A 16521-nucleotide genomic window follows, 5' to 3' on the forward strand; every position below is an offset into this window, starting at 1 on the left:
TATGGGCCACAGGAAAGGGAACTAATTCTTCCCATTAATCGTTATAGGGTTTGTGGAGAGGAGCATTGTCTCTGGACAGAAGTTCAAAGAACCTTTGTTAGGTAGCTGTAATTTCCTGTGCACTGAGTACCTTTGTGTTGCAACTTCTGCAATAAGCTGAGAGATTTCTAGCTGCCACTTCCAGATAGCAGAGTTAGCTTGTGTTCAGGTATGGTCACAAATCTGCTCTAGGTCTGAAAGATGCAGTTTTAGCATGGATGAGGCAATGATTATGTCCAACAATATGAAGGTCAGTGTACAAGGCAGGAGAGATCTCCTTTGTGTTATGTTCAAACCCAGTCTCAGCAGCTTGGGAATACAACTTCAAGTGAAGTCAGTTGTAGGATGAGAAAGCAGCAAATAACCTGTATTATGCAATAAAGGAATCAAAAACATTCTGCAAGTCAAAGGGACTGGCACTATCCTACATGGTCAAAAAATTAAGCACAAGGAAATATGAACAATAGCACAGGCTAAGAACATGAAAACCTCCATAAAACGAGGCAGGAAATAGAGCTCCTAGACTTAGCTTTCTGCAATTTTCTGTTACTGTTTATGGAACCTACCATTGTTAACAGATTCAATGTAAAGCAAAATCAGTTTAAGGAACAGAAAAGCTAACACAAGCAGCCTAGTCCTGGCAGCAGTCTTGCGCTAAGCATCTATGTACTCCGCTGGAACATGAGCTCTAAGGTGTGTCCTTGCTATTGTGCACTGCTCAATTTAAGCAGAGAAGCAGTCTCTTGTGCCCCATCCTCTTCCTATTTTGCTGTCTGTTCCCTTATACATAGCTTTCATCAATCCCACCCCTTTGCCATAACAGTGTTCTCACTCTGGCTCCCACCCTTTTTTTTTTGGACCATATTCTTCTAAGGCTGTTTGTTGAACTTTTTTCTTGGAGTTGGACTTGATGATCCTTATGGATCCCTTCCAACTCGGGATATTCTATGATTCTATGATTCTTCCTCATTTGTGAGGCCTGGATTTTTTTACATATATCTCACACTACAGAACTCAAAATACAGCTAACAGGACCCCCTAATACTTAAGGTACATTAGTACCTGACATGAATCAGTGAATTCAAACATACACCACAAGTGCCTACCTTATCTTCATATTGAATAATAAATATTAAGCCTTCACAAAGTACAGAAATGCATTTGTTGCAAAGTATTACGAAGGTATTATTTTGGCACCTTATCTGCATCTGCTCATCACAGGACTATTATTTCTTTCAACTATGTGTCAGTCTGCCTCTCACAACAAAACCTGACCTCAACATAAGTTGCACAGTCTTATTTACTATAGCATGTAAACCTCCTTTACCTTTACTACTTTTGTGATTAGTGTACAGTTGTGGGACAGCAGTTCACATGGCACAAGCAATGCACTTTTTTGAATTAAGTTACATTTAGCTTTATTAAACCTGCTTCTCGGACAGAGGCTGGGTAACCGTGATGTCACATGGAAACAGTACAGAGGAGAAAACACGGGTGGGCTATGAGGCACCAGAAAAACTACTACAACAGTTCTCATCCTTTGTTTACTTTTAGGGATCTTATGTAAATATCTGTAGTACTCCAATGGTAACAATCTACTATTTTGTTTCAACCTCACCTCCACTAAAAGGAAGGTTCAAGGAAGCTTTAAGTACTTCACAACAAATTTCATGTCACCAGTTTAGTGGCCCCTAATGCATGCAGTCTTAGTTTTTAAAGCTTTTTGCTCTCTCCGCTTAAGGTTAGGAAGAATCTAGCTAAGATTCTTTCCTTCTTCACCGATCTTTCATTTGCTGACTAGAAATCTAAACACTACAGAAGTAGCAGCCCAGCCTATATTTAGCAGTTCAGTGACTGAAGCTTAACAAAATTCTGTTGCTGTATATACAGGACTGTCAGAATGAAGTAGATGTTAAACGTACAATTAGTATAAAAAGATGTCACTTTTAAGCGGGAGCAGCAGATTCATGGAGCAAAACGGTCCTGAACAGGTTCAAGCAAGTATACAAAATAGTCCAAATTCTAAGTGTGTAAGAGCAACATGAAGTTAATTCTGCAAGCTTTACTTCCAAATAACATCTGGTACAGAGTGAACAGATAGGTTAAGAGAAGACTCCTGCCATTACTGTACTATCCAGAAAAGCTTTTCTATTACAACAAAAGAGTTGCAGTACAGAAAGCAGAGTCTGTGTATTTTAATGAATAACATGGCCTGTTCTCTAGGCATTTGAATTCCTTTTGAGCTCTACAATGTGTATACAAGCATGCCTGTTAGCAGTCAGACTACACATTGAAGCAACAGTGCACTATCGAGTTTGCTGTTATAAGGATATTGAGTATTCTGAGAGCCAGCTTTCAACAACTTCTCATACAAGTATTGTACCATTTAACAGCAATGGAGAGCCTCAAACACGTGGTTTCACCTGCATTACTGCAGAAAGACTAACCATTAAATATGAAACTGGCTTCTATTCATTGTCAATTAATGAGTACAGTAACATTAAAGACCGTTAAATGTTTAAATCTATACCCTACAATGGCAAATTAAATACAGATCGAATTGAGCTCAAGTATTAGCTACAGGTATCTACTTGTACTAGAGCTGAAAGCTGTCACTATCTGCTGTAAGTTACGAGCTTCCTGAGTTCTCTATGTATTGCCAATCCATAGTTTCACAGTACAGAGATCACAAATAAACACATTCATAGCTCAGGTCAACAGAACAAGGAGTTCAGAACTTTAAGGCTGCATACTAAAAGTCTTGTTGGAAATCTGCCTTAACATGGATCCCTTCAAGTGCTATTAAAGCTGACCGAATAACATTTTTTTTTCCATAACTAAAAATGGTTATACTTCAGTTATCCAGATTTTTTTTCCACCTGACTGATCAGAAACATGCCAGAATGGGACTTAAGGCAAAGACATATATTAACTTCAAAAAAAAATCAGTATTTTGCATTAAACAGCTGGAAAAATTAGTATGGCTTTAGAATTGTAAGTGAAAGGAAAATGGACATGAAATAAGTAAGAAAATTATCTTCTACTTACGGACCTATAGTGACACATTAGGCAATTACAGAAGACCTGAAGGTAATTTACGTTAACTTACAGTAAACACATTAGAGATGAAGTACCACTGACATCAAAAGGAATGTAGTGAGACTAATGTTTAATATCTAGCATTGTTAAGAAACTGACTTCTACTGAAACAAAAATGGAATGCCGATTTCATAAAAATATATATACATATAAAAGTTTGTGTCAATTCCAGAACAGTTTCTCTAAAGTAGTGCTTCTAGAACTTCAAGTTTTAATTATAATCAGAGTATTTATCATTTGATTAAAGTTGGCAAATTACATTCTTATATTAACATTTGTACTTGACACCTTCCCAAATAGGAAGTATCACTATCTCAATAATGGGTCACTCACGACTGGGGATTTCTTTTGCTCCCCTTTGCTCCCTCAAGAAAGCAGCAGAATATTACAACTTCAGTATTAGAGTGGAACCCACGTGCTACTTTATCTACTACACCTTTCCCACCCTCTTACAGAGCCAGCTAGTCAAAAGTAACTTGGCAAAAAAAAAAAGTCAACAACAAGATGAACTGGGTTTTGGTTTCCGATGAAGGTTTACGGTATCTGTTTGAATAAACTGATCTGATCTGTCTTCAGAGGCTAGAACTCTTCTAACAGCTTCTTCAAAGGCTGCTGCAACATTAGTGGCATCTTTTGCACTGGTTTCAAAATAGGGATGATTACCATTATTCCGGCACCAGTCTTGGGCTTCTTCGGTAGACACTTGCCTTTCATTGATATCAACTTTGTTACCCAGTATCACAAATGGAAAACTTTCAGGCTCCTTGACATCTGCATAATAAATGAATTCTTTCTTCCAGTTGCTTAGGTTTTGGAAGCTTTGAGAGTCATCCACGCTGAAGGTAAGCAGGCAACAGTCAGAACCTCTATAGAAAGGAGTCCGCAAGCTCCTAAAACGTTCCTGACCTGCCGTGTCCCATATCTGCATTGTAACAAAGTGTCCATCCACTTCCAAATCTTTATTTAAGAACTCCACACCAATTGTATGAAACAGCTGTGCATCAAACTTGTTGGTGACATATCTGTTCATAAGGGAACTCTTCCCAACTCCGCCATCTCCTAGCAGTATTACTTTAAGGAGTGATGATTTTGCTGCCATTGTTACAGGAAGAGATCTTCCTAGGCCTGTAAAGATTAAGAAAATGGTTAAAAAGGGGAGTTGTGAGCACAAATTTTTATACACAAGTAATTAGAAAGTGTTAAAAGTCTTCCAAAATAAGCTTCATGTAAAAAACAGGATAACTATGCTAAGCAGACAAAGTGTAGGTACTCATAGTAAGAACATCTACTCAAGAATGTGTGTTTAAGAGTCGTCACTTGCACAGACTGCAGTCTGCATGGCACTGCATGATTTACCAGTATGTCACTTAAAACACTTCTCCCCAGAAAGCCTCCAACATTTGTGCAGAAGGGGTATTACAGCAGATCAGTGCAAGGATTCATTTACGTTCACTGAAAGAGCCATGAAAGAATGGAGCAAGACGACTTCATAGCACATGTGCCGTTAATACTCACTTCAGTCCCACAGTTCATTAGCAAAGTTATGCTTTATTATGCAGAAGTGAAGAGGAAGCTTTATCCCTAAAGCGGGACACCAATTTTTATTAGAATTATTGCTTATTTACTGGAATTACTAAAATCAATTTGCAGGGAATACTGTGATCTACAGAACAAATACGAGTGCTGTAATTGGATTTTAAAGTCACACGACTTGCTTTTGTCACAGTATTAGTACACAAATATTCAGTATTTTACAGTTTACTCCTTGCAAAACAACTGTGGTAAAACGAATACTTATATTACAACTGCTACAAAAGCACATTCACTGCTGCTACTTCAAACGGTACTCAAGATGCCAAATACTCGGGATGAGTCTACAATGCCAGATCACTCAGTATGTGTAGGTTTGCCACGGTAAAACTGTTGAAACCTTAAAGGTGCTAGGAAAGAGTCCAGCTGCCTGCACAGGGATGGTCAAATTTGTGGTACCAATTCAGCTTTTTTGTTTGCTTTGTTGTTGCTTTTTTTTTTTTTTTAAACTGAGAGACTTCAGCATTAAAGCGTTTTATTTGTTTATTTGAAGCAGTTCCCTCATCAATGTTTTGTCCCAAGGTTTGCTCTTATTGCACTAGTGCCATCTAATACTATTAGAAAGTATTTTAATCACTGGGGGGTCAAGGTTCATTTTAACGAGCCCAAACGTAAGTTCCTACTCAAGGAGAACCACTGCTCCTGTACCACCCAGATATTAAAAGAACTTAAAAGTAATTCAGCCAAAACAGGCTTTTGGGAAAACAGTGTCTATTTAAAATGGAAACAGGTCATAGGCAGCCCGGTCTGTCTCCTCCTCTGAAGGAAGGAATGTGGTCTTGCTAGTTGTAATTAGTGTTGCTGGCATATACATCACCCGCAGAGCATGGTTATGGAATTAATACCTGATACAAGCTGGCATAGGAGTCATATGACTGTGCGCTGCCTTAGAATCAAGGCCTACAATAGACACTAGAAATTGCAGGAATTTTTTCATCCCTAACTTCCCATCTTTGAATGTGTATTTGTTGGACACAACCTACAGTAAAACAAAAGAAATGCTTTACAGTTTGAGAGCAGCTGAAGCCTCAATGCAAGGAACCTTCAAAATACAAGGAGGAATGTCTGCTCTCATTATAAATCTGTTCAGAGGAAGAGATTTAATTCATATTGCAGAATTAAAATGAGTATTTATAAATCCCTTATACAGGTTTGTATCACAACAGTTTTAAAATTGGTTAATAACCACGAATGGATCATGCAGTTACCTTTCACAGGTAATTGCTATGGCTCAGGATACGACCACATCCCATTTAATACACGTGAACAGCCTTCTTGGAGTCACTGGACTACTAGCATGTGATTTCCAGGTTCATGGTGAAATCTTTAAAATGGTCCAGGTCTTCATTAGTCTCCCTAATTCCTACTATTAGTTAACAAGTTATTTGAACTACTCTATTATTTAGTAACAATTTCTTAATAAATAGTGCATTCATGAGAACAAAGGGTACTGAATGTTTCCCTGTTTTTCCACTTCACTGAAGGGAACACCTTACAATTTTTTTTCTGTCCTATAAAATCAAACATATCGTAAAAGACAAAACATGAACGACCAACCAACTTACATCGTTCTGACTGGTATTAAGCACTTGTTTCTTTACCTCTATAGTTTAAAGAACTGTGGTTAGACTGCAGTTAGTATCATGAAATTATTTAGTTTTAACAGTTTCCTTTCTTTTTGTTTATCAGTATTCTGATGCTTTTGTGCAACCATAACCTGATAAGTTAATTTGCACAACTTGAACTACCTGAACTACTGCAGTGAGGCCTAGGAGACTGATGACCATAAAGATACTTCAGCTGGGCACTCAATTCGACATCAGCCACAATCCATAAAAGCGTCTCTTCAGCTACAGCAAAACCCTGGTACTTCTATACCAAGGCTACAGAAACCAGGACGGATAAGCAAGTATCTCAACGGGATTCTGCCTTCAAAAGCTGTCACTTTTCAGAACATTCAGCGTCCAAAAAGAAAAGCTACCATAACAGCAGTTAACATTTTTGTCAAGTTTTTAGTCTGAAAAGTAATATTTAACGGATATTTTTTCAGTCATTTCAGTGTGAGCTTACAAGCTGTGTTTGAGGCTCCAAAGAAATATGTTTAAAGGCAGTAAGAAGCATTTTTGTTTGGAAGCAGCAGAAACTTTATACATTTACAGGTTTTGTTTACTGTAAGGGACTCATCTGTGGCCCAACTGATTAAATATGCAGTTTAGAGTATCTGCAGAACCTGGATGGCAGTTTCCAGTACAGCAGGCTGCTGCGTTTTTTCCACTTAAACATCTTCCAAAAGAATTTAAGATTTCTAAAATAACTTCATTTTTGGAATTGTTCCCCTCCAAGTAACAAAGTCTTAACACTAAAAAACAAGAACAAAAAACTACAACAGAATCTTTCAGAGGCTTGGAGAATTGATGTTATTTCTCCTATTACATATTTTAAACTTATCTGTGTAATACATTTTTGACAATCTTTTTTGGCGAAGTATGTCATTATCTGATATCATATTCCTGAGGGTTTATTACCTTAATTGTTCAGTTTAAATCATCATTCAGCACCTGAAAACAAAAGAAAAAACTTACTTTCCAATGTGCATCTGATAGTTTTAACCAACATCACGAACTGAAAGACACCGCAGAATTACAGACAGATTTGTTCCAGTTATTTCCCACTGTGCTGCACAATTCATCTAACGTAAAAACAGTCTCAACCTAGTGCACAGAGAAGTCTGCAAGAGCTTTTTCCCTCATTCCAATTTTCAGTCCCAAACCAGAAATCCAAAACAAATAAATAAAAAGCAGCCCCACTGCAGTGCGTTTTGGTAAATGCTTCTGAATCTCTTCTTCCAGCTTATAAGGTCATAAGCTCTTGGATCACTGACTTCAGTATTCCTGTTAGAAGCAGGGAAGAGTTTCTACTAAATGCCATTTCTAACATGATCATGTACCATAACACAAAATATAATTTAATTAGTCCCCTCCCAGAATCCTCCTTTTAAACAGTGAACTGAATTACAAGTCTGAAACATTTTCATTAGCAGTCCAAACATTTGCTGGCAAGACTGAAAACATGCAACTTCAAAAAATAAAATCAGTTTGCATTACAAAAATCTTTGATTTCCAGCCCTTCAGAGCTTATTGGACAAGGCAATGGTGTTTCTCTATCTTGGTTTTCTTAACTCCATGATGACAGCTTCATAACTGCCTTTTTATTTTGAGTGCAGCTACCTCTTTCAGCAATTGGATGTTGAGGCAACACTCAAAAAAAAAGAACAGCAACATGCAACCAGCCTAGGAATTTGTCTTTTAATCTATTAAATTATTTTTATAATAAAGGGGGGTGTGTGCTTATACCACATACTGCCAAAGGCCAAAAGAAGTCAGGTGCTGACGTCAAGTTTTGGCTACCAGTACTACTCTACAGACAACACAGTAACTGCATCGGATCTGATTTCAGCAGGCTACAACCTCACTTAAAATATTAAATGAACAGCATCAATTGGACTTCTACCATAGTGGGAACATGCACAGCAACACACCATTAAAAGCAAACAAAAACACTGCAAGTTAAGTTTTCTGCACCTCCTCTTTTCTTTTTTTTCTTGTTTAAATAGAAACCAGCAGAAACCGGATCCATCACCACTGGCCCACTGACTTCTCCCTGCATTCTTGAAGAACCAGATGCAAGTGACACTTGAATTTTCAGTCTAGCATTTCTCCTCTTGTACCTTCACTCTGACTTGGCAACGCGATTATTTCCATCATGATTTTCAGCCAGCGGTCACTCACGAACCATCTGCTACAAACAATGAAAACTGAACCTAAAGTTCTCCTTGAAGATATGCGCTGCACTGTCCTTGAGGTCATTCTTTAAATAATTTTGTTTAAACTACAAGCCTGCAGTTTTCCAATACTTGCTTAAAACTAAAGTTCTTAGAAATTACCCATTTGACTTGGAGAAAGAAAGAATAAAAAACACAGCATAAGGCAGACTCAAGTTTGTTCTACCTAATCACATTTATTTACAGCTTAATACACTTTCAGCCAAGCCTTCTGTGAGGAAAATGTTAACAAAGTTAACTTTGTTAAAGGTTAACACCTAAGGAAAAAAAAAGACAACACCTTCTCAAAGGCACTGACAAGCACAGTCAGTACTTTAGCACTTCCGTAACTGACATAACAGAAACACCGACATTTCAAAACCTCCTATCAGCTCTCAAACTTACACATCTACAGCATACCCATATCAGTTTTGAAGCCTATTCATAGTTTTCTTTGCTAAGCCATTTTTTACCAAACCACAGGTATTAGCCATCACTAGTTTAAAAATGCAAACCAACATTTCAAGTATCCAGTCACACAAAAATACTTGCCTTGTGGTAACAATGCAAGTTTACTCCCTTGGTCATTTTTTCTTAAAGCCAGCTACGTATTTGACATTATTTCTCATATTAACATAGAAAAAAATCTGTCTCCTATGTTTTTAAGTTGCAGTGGCTCATCAGATAATGACATAAATTACTTCTATGGAAAATCTCTGGGCAAAAAAAATCACAAGGACTAGCAGAGCTGCAAGGGCAGGGGCAAAATCCACAACTAAGTGTTAAAAACTACCTTACACTTGGTGTTTGTGGAGTCTTTACAGCTCTCAGCCCTCAGTTGCTGCAGTATAGCTACACTTACCACCTACAGTAGGTCTGCAAGTTACCAGAAAGCTGAAAAGAGAGGACAGAAGCAAGTTTACCTCCTTTTTTCCCCCACTTAACTAATCCTCTCCCACATATTTAAAAGGTACTGCTTCACACTTTGGCCAGTTAAGCAGCACAAGAACTGCTCTCAGCGTGTAAGAGGCCACAAGCCTGTTCGACCTCGGAACACTCTGCTTTAAAGTTCTGTGCTGTGAATGCATTGCAGGCTCGGCCACGAGGCAGCCTCCAAGTCAACCTTCTTCTCCCGGGGGGGCCCGAAGAAGTGCCATGGATCAGGACCAGCCCTTCACGGGCAGGCACTCACCAGTGGCCCTGCTCTCGGGAAGCCTGGCAGCCCTTCAGTCGCATGGCTTGACCTACTGAGATCCTAATCACCTTGCAGGTTTTCCTTCCTGCATCTACAATTGCAACACTGCACCATTATCATAGTTTGTGTTTTCTGTTGGATAGATTAATTTGATGACAAGTTATCTGAAAATCATCTCTACTCGTAAGCAGCCTGGTTACCTAACAGCAGAATAAAACTAAAGTTTATCCCTAATAATTTGTAGTATGAAAACAATGCAAAATGGATTGACATTAAGCTGCTGCTATTCATTTGTACGACCAAAAAGTTACATTTTAGGGTTTATTTGTAAGGTTACTTCTAACTCCTGTGCAGCACTCTACTTCCTGCAGTTGCCTGGCATGACTCAGGACAATGAAAGCAGCAGCAGCTGCCAAGAACAGGAATCCTTTAGTCTGCATGACCGTTGTATCATGAAGTCATCCCAGTGTCCACTGCCAGAATCACTTTATTATAACTTAGATCTGACCACAAACTCAATAAGAAGAACTTGTCAGGAGAAATGCCTACATTTATAAGCCTGGGAGTTTCATCTTGTATAGACCCAGCCTTAGCTTTCCGTCTCATTCGCCACTTTCAAACAGAACGAGCAAGCTTTTTATTCTGATTTAATCTGAGTTGACATTTCTCAGCAGCTCACAGTTGAGCATCTCCCAGCTTAAACATTCACTGTCTGTCAGCCAACTACAAAACAACCTTAGGTGCTACTTGGTCCAACATCTGTAAGGAATTCAAGAGATCACATTAATTGACATTCACCTTGCAACCCAACTCCATTACTGCTTTCACTCTGTCAGTAATTTACCAAGCAACAATTTCTGCTCACCTGCGCTCATCTTTCTCCCCTACATTAGTTTCCCTTTTCCTCAGGGATTCTTAGCAGCAGCAGCCCACACTGGTCAGCCTTACATTGAGAATATGTGATCTTCCTTATATGAGCCTGTGACCAAAGCCCATAAGTGAGAGTAGAAGTGTCAGAAAAAGGTTTTGGATATTCCTGAGGAGTAACTCTTTCCCCTGGTCTGCAGTTATAGCTTATCACCTTATAAACTGCTAAAACACACACACACAAAAGTCCCGTCTCCCCCCAAAAAACACCATACACTAAAAAAAGAAAAACAAGAAACCAAAGAAAACACGGGCAATTTCAGAGCTGTACAATACTTTGAAGACAAACAAAAACCACATGCTTATTTAGCAAAGCAGTAAGCCATTGTGGGTAGAACAAACAAAAGGGGGGCAGACTGCATGCCAGCTATCTGCAGAGAGATGCTTTGACTTCAGAACAACATTTAGCCACGGAATGCCCTGCTTGCCTACCCCACCTAAGGTAATAAAATCCAGTGCTCTCCAGATATGTATGTCATATATGTAATAGTGGTAAAATTATCACCGGTGCAGGTTTTAGCAGCCGGCCGTCCCACGCCACCACTGCTATTTATTCGGTAGCGTTACAGAGGCTGCACTGAAGGCAGAACACCGACACCGACACCGCCGGCTGCCCGCCCAGCCGTGACAGCCGGCACAACCCGTACCGGCCCGCCCGGGTCCCCAGCCACCACAGCGCCTCAGCTCGCACCGCCACCTGCGGCGGCCGGGCGAGTCACCGGGCTGCCGCAAAGCGGAGCAAGGCCACCGCGTGGAAAAAGCAGAGCTGCTAAAAAATTAAACCCACGTTACTCGGGGCCCCCTCAGCCGCGCTCCCCACCGCCAGCCTGCGAACACGGCGCCCTCCCCGAGGGGATCCCCTCGCCCCGGGGCTCCCAACCCCACAGCCGCGGGGCTCCTCCCGGGGAAGGGGAGCCCCTCCAAGGGGACCCCCCGGGCCCGTCCCGGCGCTACCTGCCCGCGGCTGGGGGCCGCCGCCTCTCCGAGCCCCGGCTCTGCCGCCCGCCTCCTCCGCCGTGAAGGGAGAAACAACATGGCGGCGCTCAGGGGGCGGTGCGGTCACGTGAGCACGGCCGAGGCCCCGCCCCGCCCCACCGAGGCCCCGCCCCCAGCCGCGGCGGTGCCCAGTGGTCCCCGTGGGGGGATGGGGGGGGAGAAAATGGCTGCCGTGGGGGGGTGGGGGCAGGGAGGAGAGTTTGGGAGCCCAGTCGTTGTTCCGCTGCGATTTGTTTTCCTCAGCTGTTCTGAATTAACCCTTAAAACGCCCTTTTTACTAGCCGCAGCTCAGTTATTTGTAAATTGTAGCGGCACTCTTACTACTCCATGCTTAAGGGTCCCATATAAGCAGACTCAAGGCAGCTTTGCTCTACAGGTCGGGGTATTTAAAACCACACATCTGGCAGTGAGGGAGCTGAACAATGCCCAAAGAACACTCTTTGCAAGCAGTAGTCAGACACTTTGCTATGTAGCAACTCAGAATGAAGTCCTCTGGGCGCTAAAACACACTTACAGGAAAGAAATCTAATGAAACCGGAGATAGGGTATTTTCTGTGTTCTTACAATGTGTTACAAGGATAGGGCAAACTAATTAAAAATGAAAAGAGCAGAAATGTATTTAAGTGCGTTTGAAGAGGCTCCCACATCATCAAGAGGGATAGGTGATTATAGGCTTCAGGGAAGAGCGTTTGAAACACCAGCTTGCTCAAACAGCCATCACATGCTGTGGGTCATAAGGGAGATGCAATCAGACAGGATTTGCCACTTGCACAGTCATCTGGGTTTGGATCTGATGTACAACACGGCCTAAGGAATGGAAAACAAGATCTCAGATTTATCAAAAGGAAATGTCTCCTACTGACAGCAGCAGGATCCTTACAAGGCCACCCATGCTAGAGGCAAATCTGATGACACTGAACCCATTCTTACTTAACAAAGCTGGACTTCGAAAATTTTTAAGTACTAGTTTCCTGGGACCTGCTTTCATCCAACACTGAAGTAGAACAGAAAGCGCTGGGAGGGTACAAAACAGCATCTTTAAATGGTGATGATCCTATGACACAAGTTCTGATCATAATTTTGTGATTCAAAAAGAAAAAAAAAAAGTCAGCTTTTGGAAGCTGAGGAAATAATTAATTTTTACCTTTTGGGGATGCAGTTACCTTTTTTTTTTTCTTGAGACAACACTGGTTCTCTGACATTTAGATACATTTAAGGAAGTTTTAAAATTCGAGTTGGGAACAAAATTCTTAAATTTAGGAGATGAGATGTACCTTTACTTCTTTTGCATAGGAACACACAAGAATGTAGAAAAGGAGCACGGTGTAATCATGCCTGCCTTTTTGCAATGCTGTAAATGAAGCTACTGTTACAATTAAACTTAAAACACACATACAGGTGCTCAAGGGTCAGGAATGGATGCCCCTTTTCGCTCAGTTGTCCCCGTTACTCTTATTCTTGTATTATTACCAGATGTACTTGCTGCAGCATGGCCAGAAAGCCCAGATGAGCACTGCTGCTGGCAGGGCAGTGCATGCAAGGTCGGCCTCAGCAGCAGGCCAAAGGAAATGCCTGGCTGAGACATGGTTTGGCCCATGCACACCAAAACCGCTCTGCTTTCAGACCCAGCCAGTGCCTTGGGGCTGAAATGGTGCCTCAGGCCTTGCTCTCGCCACAGGCTGGTGGTGGCCATGGCACTACCTCAGCACAGCCTCCTGCCTGCAGGCTGCTTGTTGCCACTGGCCCCCAGCCCTGCCGCCTCAGCTGGGTGCTGCAGGAGGGGCACCTGCTTCCTGGGGTCTCCATCCACGTCGTGTCACCCCTCCTACGCTGGCAGTACTGGGAGCGGATGGATGGGTGTTCCTGTGCCGTGTACCATCGACGTGCAGAGGAACAGTGCCACGGCTAGTGGAGGACAGTGGGTTTTTTCACGCAAGAGAAAGTTCTGTGTCAGCAAAGCTCTCATGTAACGCAGCTCATGAATAATGCTTTTTACCATCCGTAGCTGGCAAGGAGACTTTGTCCCATCCTGGCAAGTGATGGCAGGGCCTCAATAAAACATGACTTTGTCATCTCCTGGCTGAATCACAACAGTACAAAATAAGGGGATGTGAAGTCATCTGCCTTTATTGCTCTGCTCATATCAGAGTGCGGCAAGCCAGTCCCCCAGCAATCCAAGAAATTATCAAAGCACTCTTGTTTCAGTCTTTATCTTTCAGGCACTCCATGACCTGGGCCATTACACCCTGAAGACGCCCTGAAGGATTGTAATTCAACATATTTGCTCTTTAGCCACAGCCTGTGACCAAGTAACTTCTATTTTTGCCAAAGGGGAAAAAAAAAAAAAACTGTTCTTTTGTACATACCATGGCAGACTGAAATGAATACATTTTAAATAAACAATAAACATCACCATTTCCTTTTTTGCTTGGAAAGGAAGAGTTATAAACTACAAATGGCAGCAGAGCAAGGTGCTACAAGAAAATGGTCATGAGGAAGAAACAAAAGGCCTTCAGCAGGACCGAGTTAAGTGGATCCCGGCAGCGTTATCTCCAGGAACCAGGAGAAGCGCCATCATTAATATTAACACAGCTATTCACTCCTATTCATCAACTCCTATTAGCAGAATACTTCTCACAATAATATTTTTGCTTTTACATCAAAATTTGTTTGAATTTCACTGTTAATTTAGCTCTCACCTTCTTAAGAGACAAAAGTCTTGCAACTACAGGTTGCTTAAACTTTGAGTGCAATCTACATTTTAACACTAATTGTTACTATTAATTTGTGGGATAAAGGGAGTAGCTGAATTTACAGTTTTTCTGGAAAAAAAATAGAAAATAAATACAGACTTCAGCCTTATTCAGCATACGTTTGCCTGTTTGAATTCCCTCTGATGTCATGCCTGTTTGTTGAGGCGCATCGTGGATATGCCAAAAATCATACCAAAAATAATAGTCTCCGCTTTAAGAAGTTGAAAGATTTTTTTCCATCAGGAATAAACTTAAAAGAGAAGGCTTCAACAACACAAAATAATCTCACTTTTCAAAGCTTTCTTCTTAGTCTTGTTTTGGGACTCTTGACACTCCCTGTGCTCAGTAACTTAGACCCTCATGCTGGTGCACATGCTGTGTGATTGCAAGTTGACTTTTTAGAGCTATTTTGAGCCAAAGCATATAATCTTATCCAGTCAAACATTTTAAGCCTGCGCAGTTACACAGTCTAGGAAGGGACAACATAACCTATTGACAAACTGCAGCCTGGAGCAGTACTTTGCATAATGAAACTGAGACCGCACCTTTTTTAAATAAGAACAAAGTCTGCATCACTTACCCGAATGATTCTCTCACATTTGACACTGCACGTCTGCAGACTACTCTGATATATAGCAGCACATGACACCACATGACATTTGCTTTCTACTAAACCTTTCCAGTCATGAGGGTTGGATACAATCGCAGATGGAAAAAATGGCTGAAGTAGTAATGAACTGTGTTAGGTGAAAATAAGATGTTTAAGATGATCAAGAACGCAATAAAATAATTCATTTATATTCAGTTTCATCGACTGTTAAATGCTAATTTGCCACACATTTATCAACTTGAACTAGGCATGAAGTGAAACTGAACCTAGACAATTTTTTTTTCAGCAGCACTGGAACAAGCAAGGCCTCATTTCCTATACATGAGTCCTAAGCACACTTAACAATGGACCCCATACTTAACAATGGACCCCATTCACTCTCCCTGCCTCCCAATACTTCCTTTTCCTTTCCACCAGTAGTACCAGATCTCTTCCTTGTCCCTGGCTTATTTTGTGCCTGGCTTTAAGGTGTGTTGACTGGAAGCTAGCAGCTTAAACAGACTAGGTAACTCCTGAATAAAGCAAAAGACTCCAGCTCTTCCGATAGGAACAGAAACTCTAATAACAATTACTGACATTTACAAAATTTACAAATATACTCTTCATACTTTAATGTCTAGGTTTGTAACAAGTCCAGTTAAAAGCAGCTATCAGGTTCAATTGTTACTGAGAAGGAAGGTCCCAGTTGTGCTGGGGTGTACAGCTTAGCACTATACGCTTAGTGATGGGCAATTCAAAAGAAAATGATGTTACACGTTAAGTAACAAGTGTAGTCAATAGGATGGCTACACTATTTTATTGCTGAAATTTGTTCTGCCAAAAAGACTGTCCAGGCCTTGCAACATTTCCCTTCCCTAGGGCAAGCCTTAGCTGTACATTACTGGAATGACTTCAAAACCACCTGCAGGCAGAAATTATTTACACATGTCCGTTGCTCATGGCTAAAGTCAAGTCCCTTACCGGAGGAGGTTCTGGGACAGCACCGTGCTGGTGCCCAGCTCTGCTCAGCAGCACCGTGACCTCCAGGGCAGCTGCAGAGAACTCTGCGCTTACTGAGAACCACTGGAGTATTTCTTTGCCTACGGTTTTACTGAAACCAAAAAATAGTACTTATAATCATCAATTCCAGCTCGTGTAAGTGCTGGCAAAGTCAGATATAAGATCGGTTACATACTTGAATGTTGAGGGCCTGGCCTAATGCTTTAATATTTGTTCAATCCCACCAAAACACACATTTTCACATAATAAAATCTAGGTAATGCCACAGTAAACTACACTGCTGAAGGTTAACTATTAACACTTTATTTCACAGAATGGAAAATATTTTTTTAAATCAATTAATTCTAAGTACCTCTTCTAACATCAGGTTGCACACCATTTTCACCATATATAAATAAAAGCCCCTTTTGTCTTTTGTTTATGGCCCTGGCTGGCTTTTACCTCACCAACAGCTATTTTCTCACCTCATGCCCCTATCTCCTTTCTCTGACAG

The 16521-nt window shown here is 41.0% G+C and overlaps 1 protein-coding gene across 6 annotated transcripts; it reads right to left on the minus strand.

Moving 5' to 3' along the window:
* Positions 1–1431: 1431 nt before the first annotated feature.
* RAB9A (RAB9A, member RAS oncogene family) lies at positions 1432–11735 on the minus strand. 6 transcript variants are annotated; one of them, XR_007707883.1, is made up of 4 exons: positions 11625–11725; positions 10609–10722; positions 7254–7286; positions 1432–4263 (listed from the first exon to the last, which is right to left on the minus strand). XR_007707883.1 is itself a non-coding variant. In XM_035542058.1 (3 exons), exon 3 carries the CDS (start codon positions 4235–4237, stop codon positions 3632–3634), a length of 606 nt encoding a protein of 201 aa, XP_035397951.1. In that variant the 5' UTR covers positions 4238–4263; positions 7254–7286; positions 11625–11735; the 3' UTR covers positions 1432–3631. The 6 variants fall into 6 exon arrangements, 4 of the variants coding, with proteins under 4 accessions (XP_035397951.1, XP_035397952.1, XP_050564976.1 ...); XR_007707884.1 differs by lacking the exon at positions 10609–10722 and having other exon boundaries at positions 5937–7286; positions 11625–11735; XM_035542058.1 differs by lacking the exon at positions 10609–10722 and having other exon boundaries at positions 11625–11735.
* Between the last annotated feature and the right edge of the window lie 4786 nt (positions 11736–16521).

Source organism: Cygnus atratus, chromosome 1, assembly GCF_013377495.2.
Source record: "Cygnus atratus isolate AKBS03 ecotype Queensland, Australia chromosome 1, CAtr_DNAZoo_HiC_assembly, whole genome shotgun sequence".
In the NCBI taxonomy this organism is placed as follows: Eukaryota; Metazoa; Chordata; class Aves; order Anseriformes; family Anatidae; genus Cygnus; species Cygnus atratus.

What these genes read in the sequence shown, in the direction of transcription:
- RAB9A (XM_035542058.1), bottom strand. Translation starts at nt 4,237, where the DNA reads ATGGCAGCAAAATCATCACTCCTTAAAGTAATACTGCTAGGAGATGGC.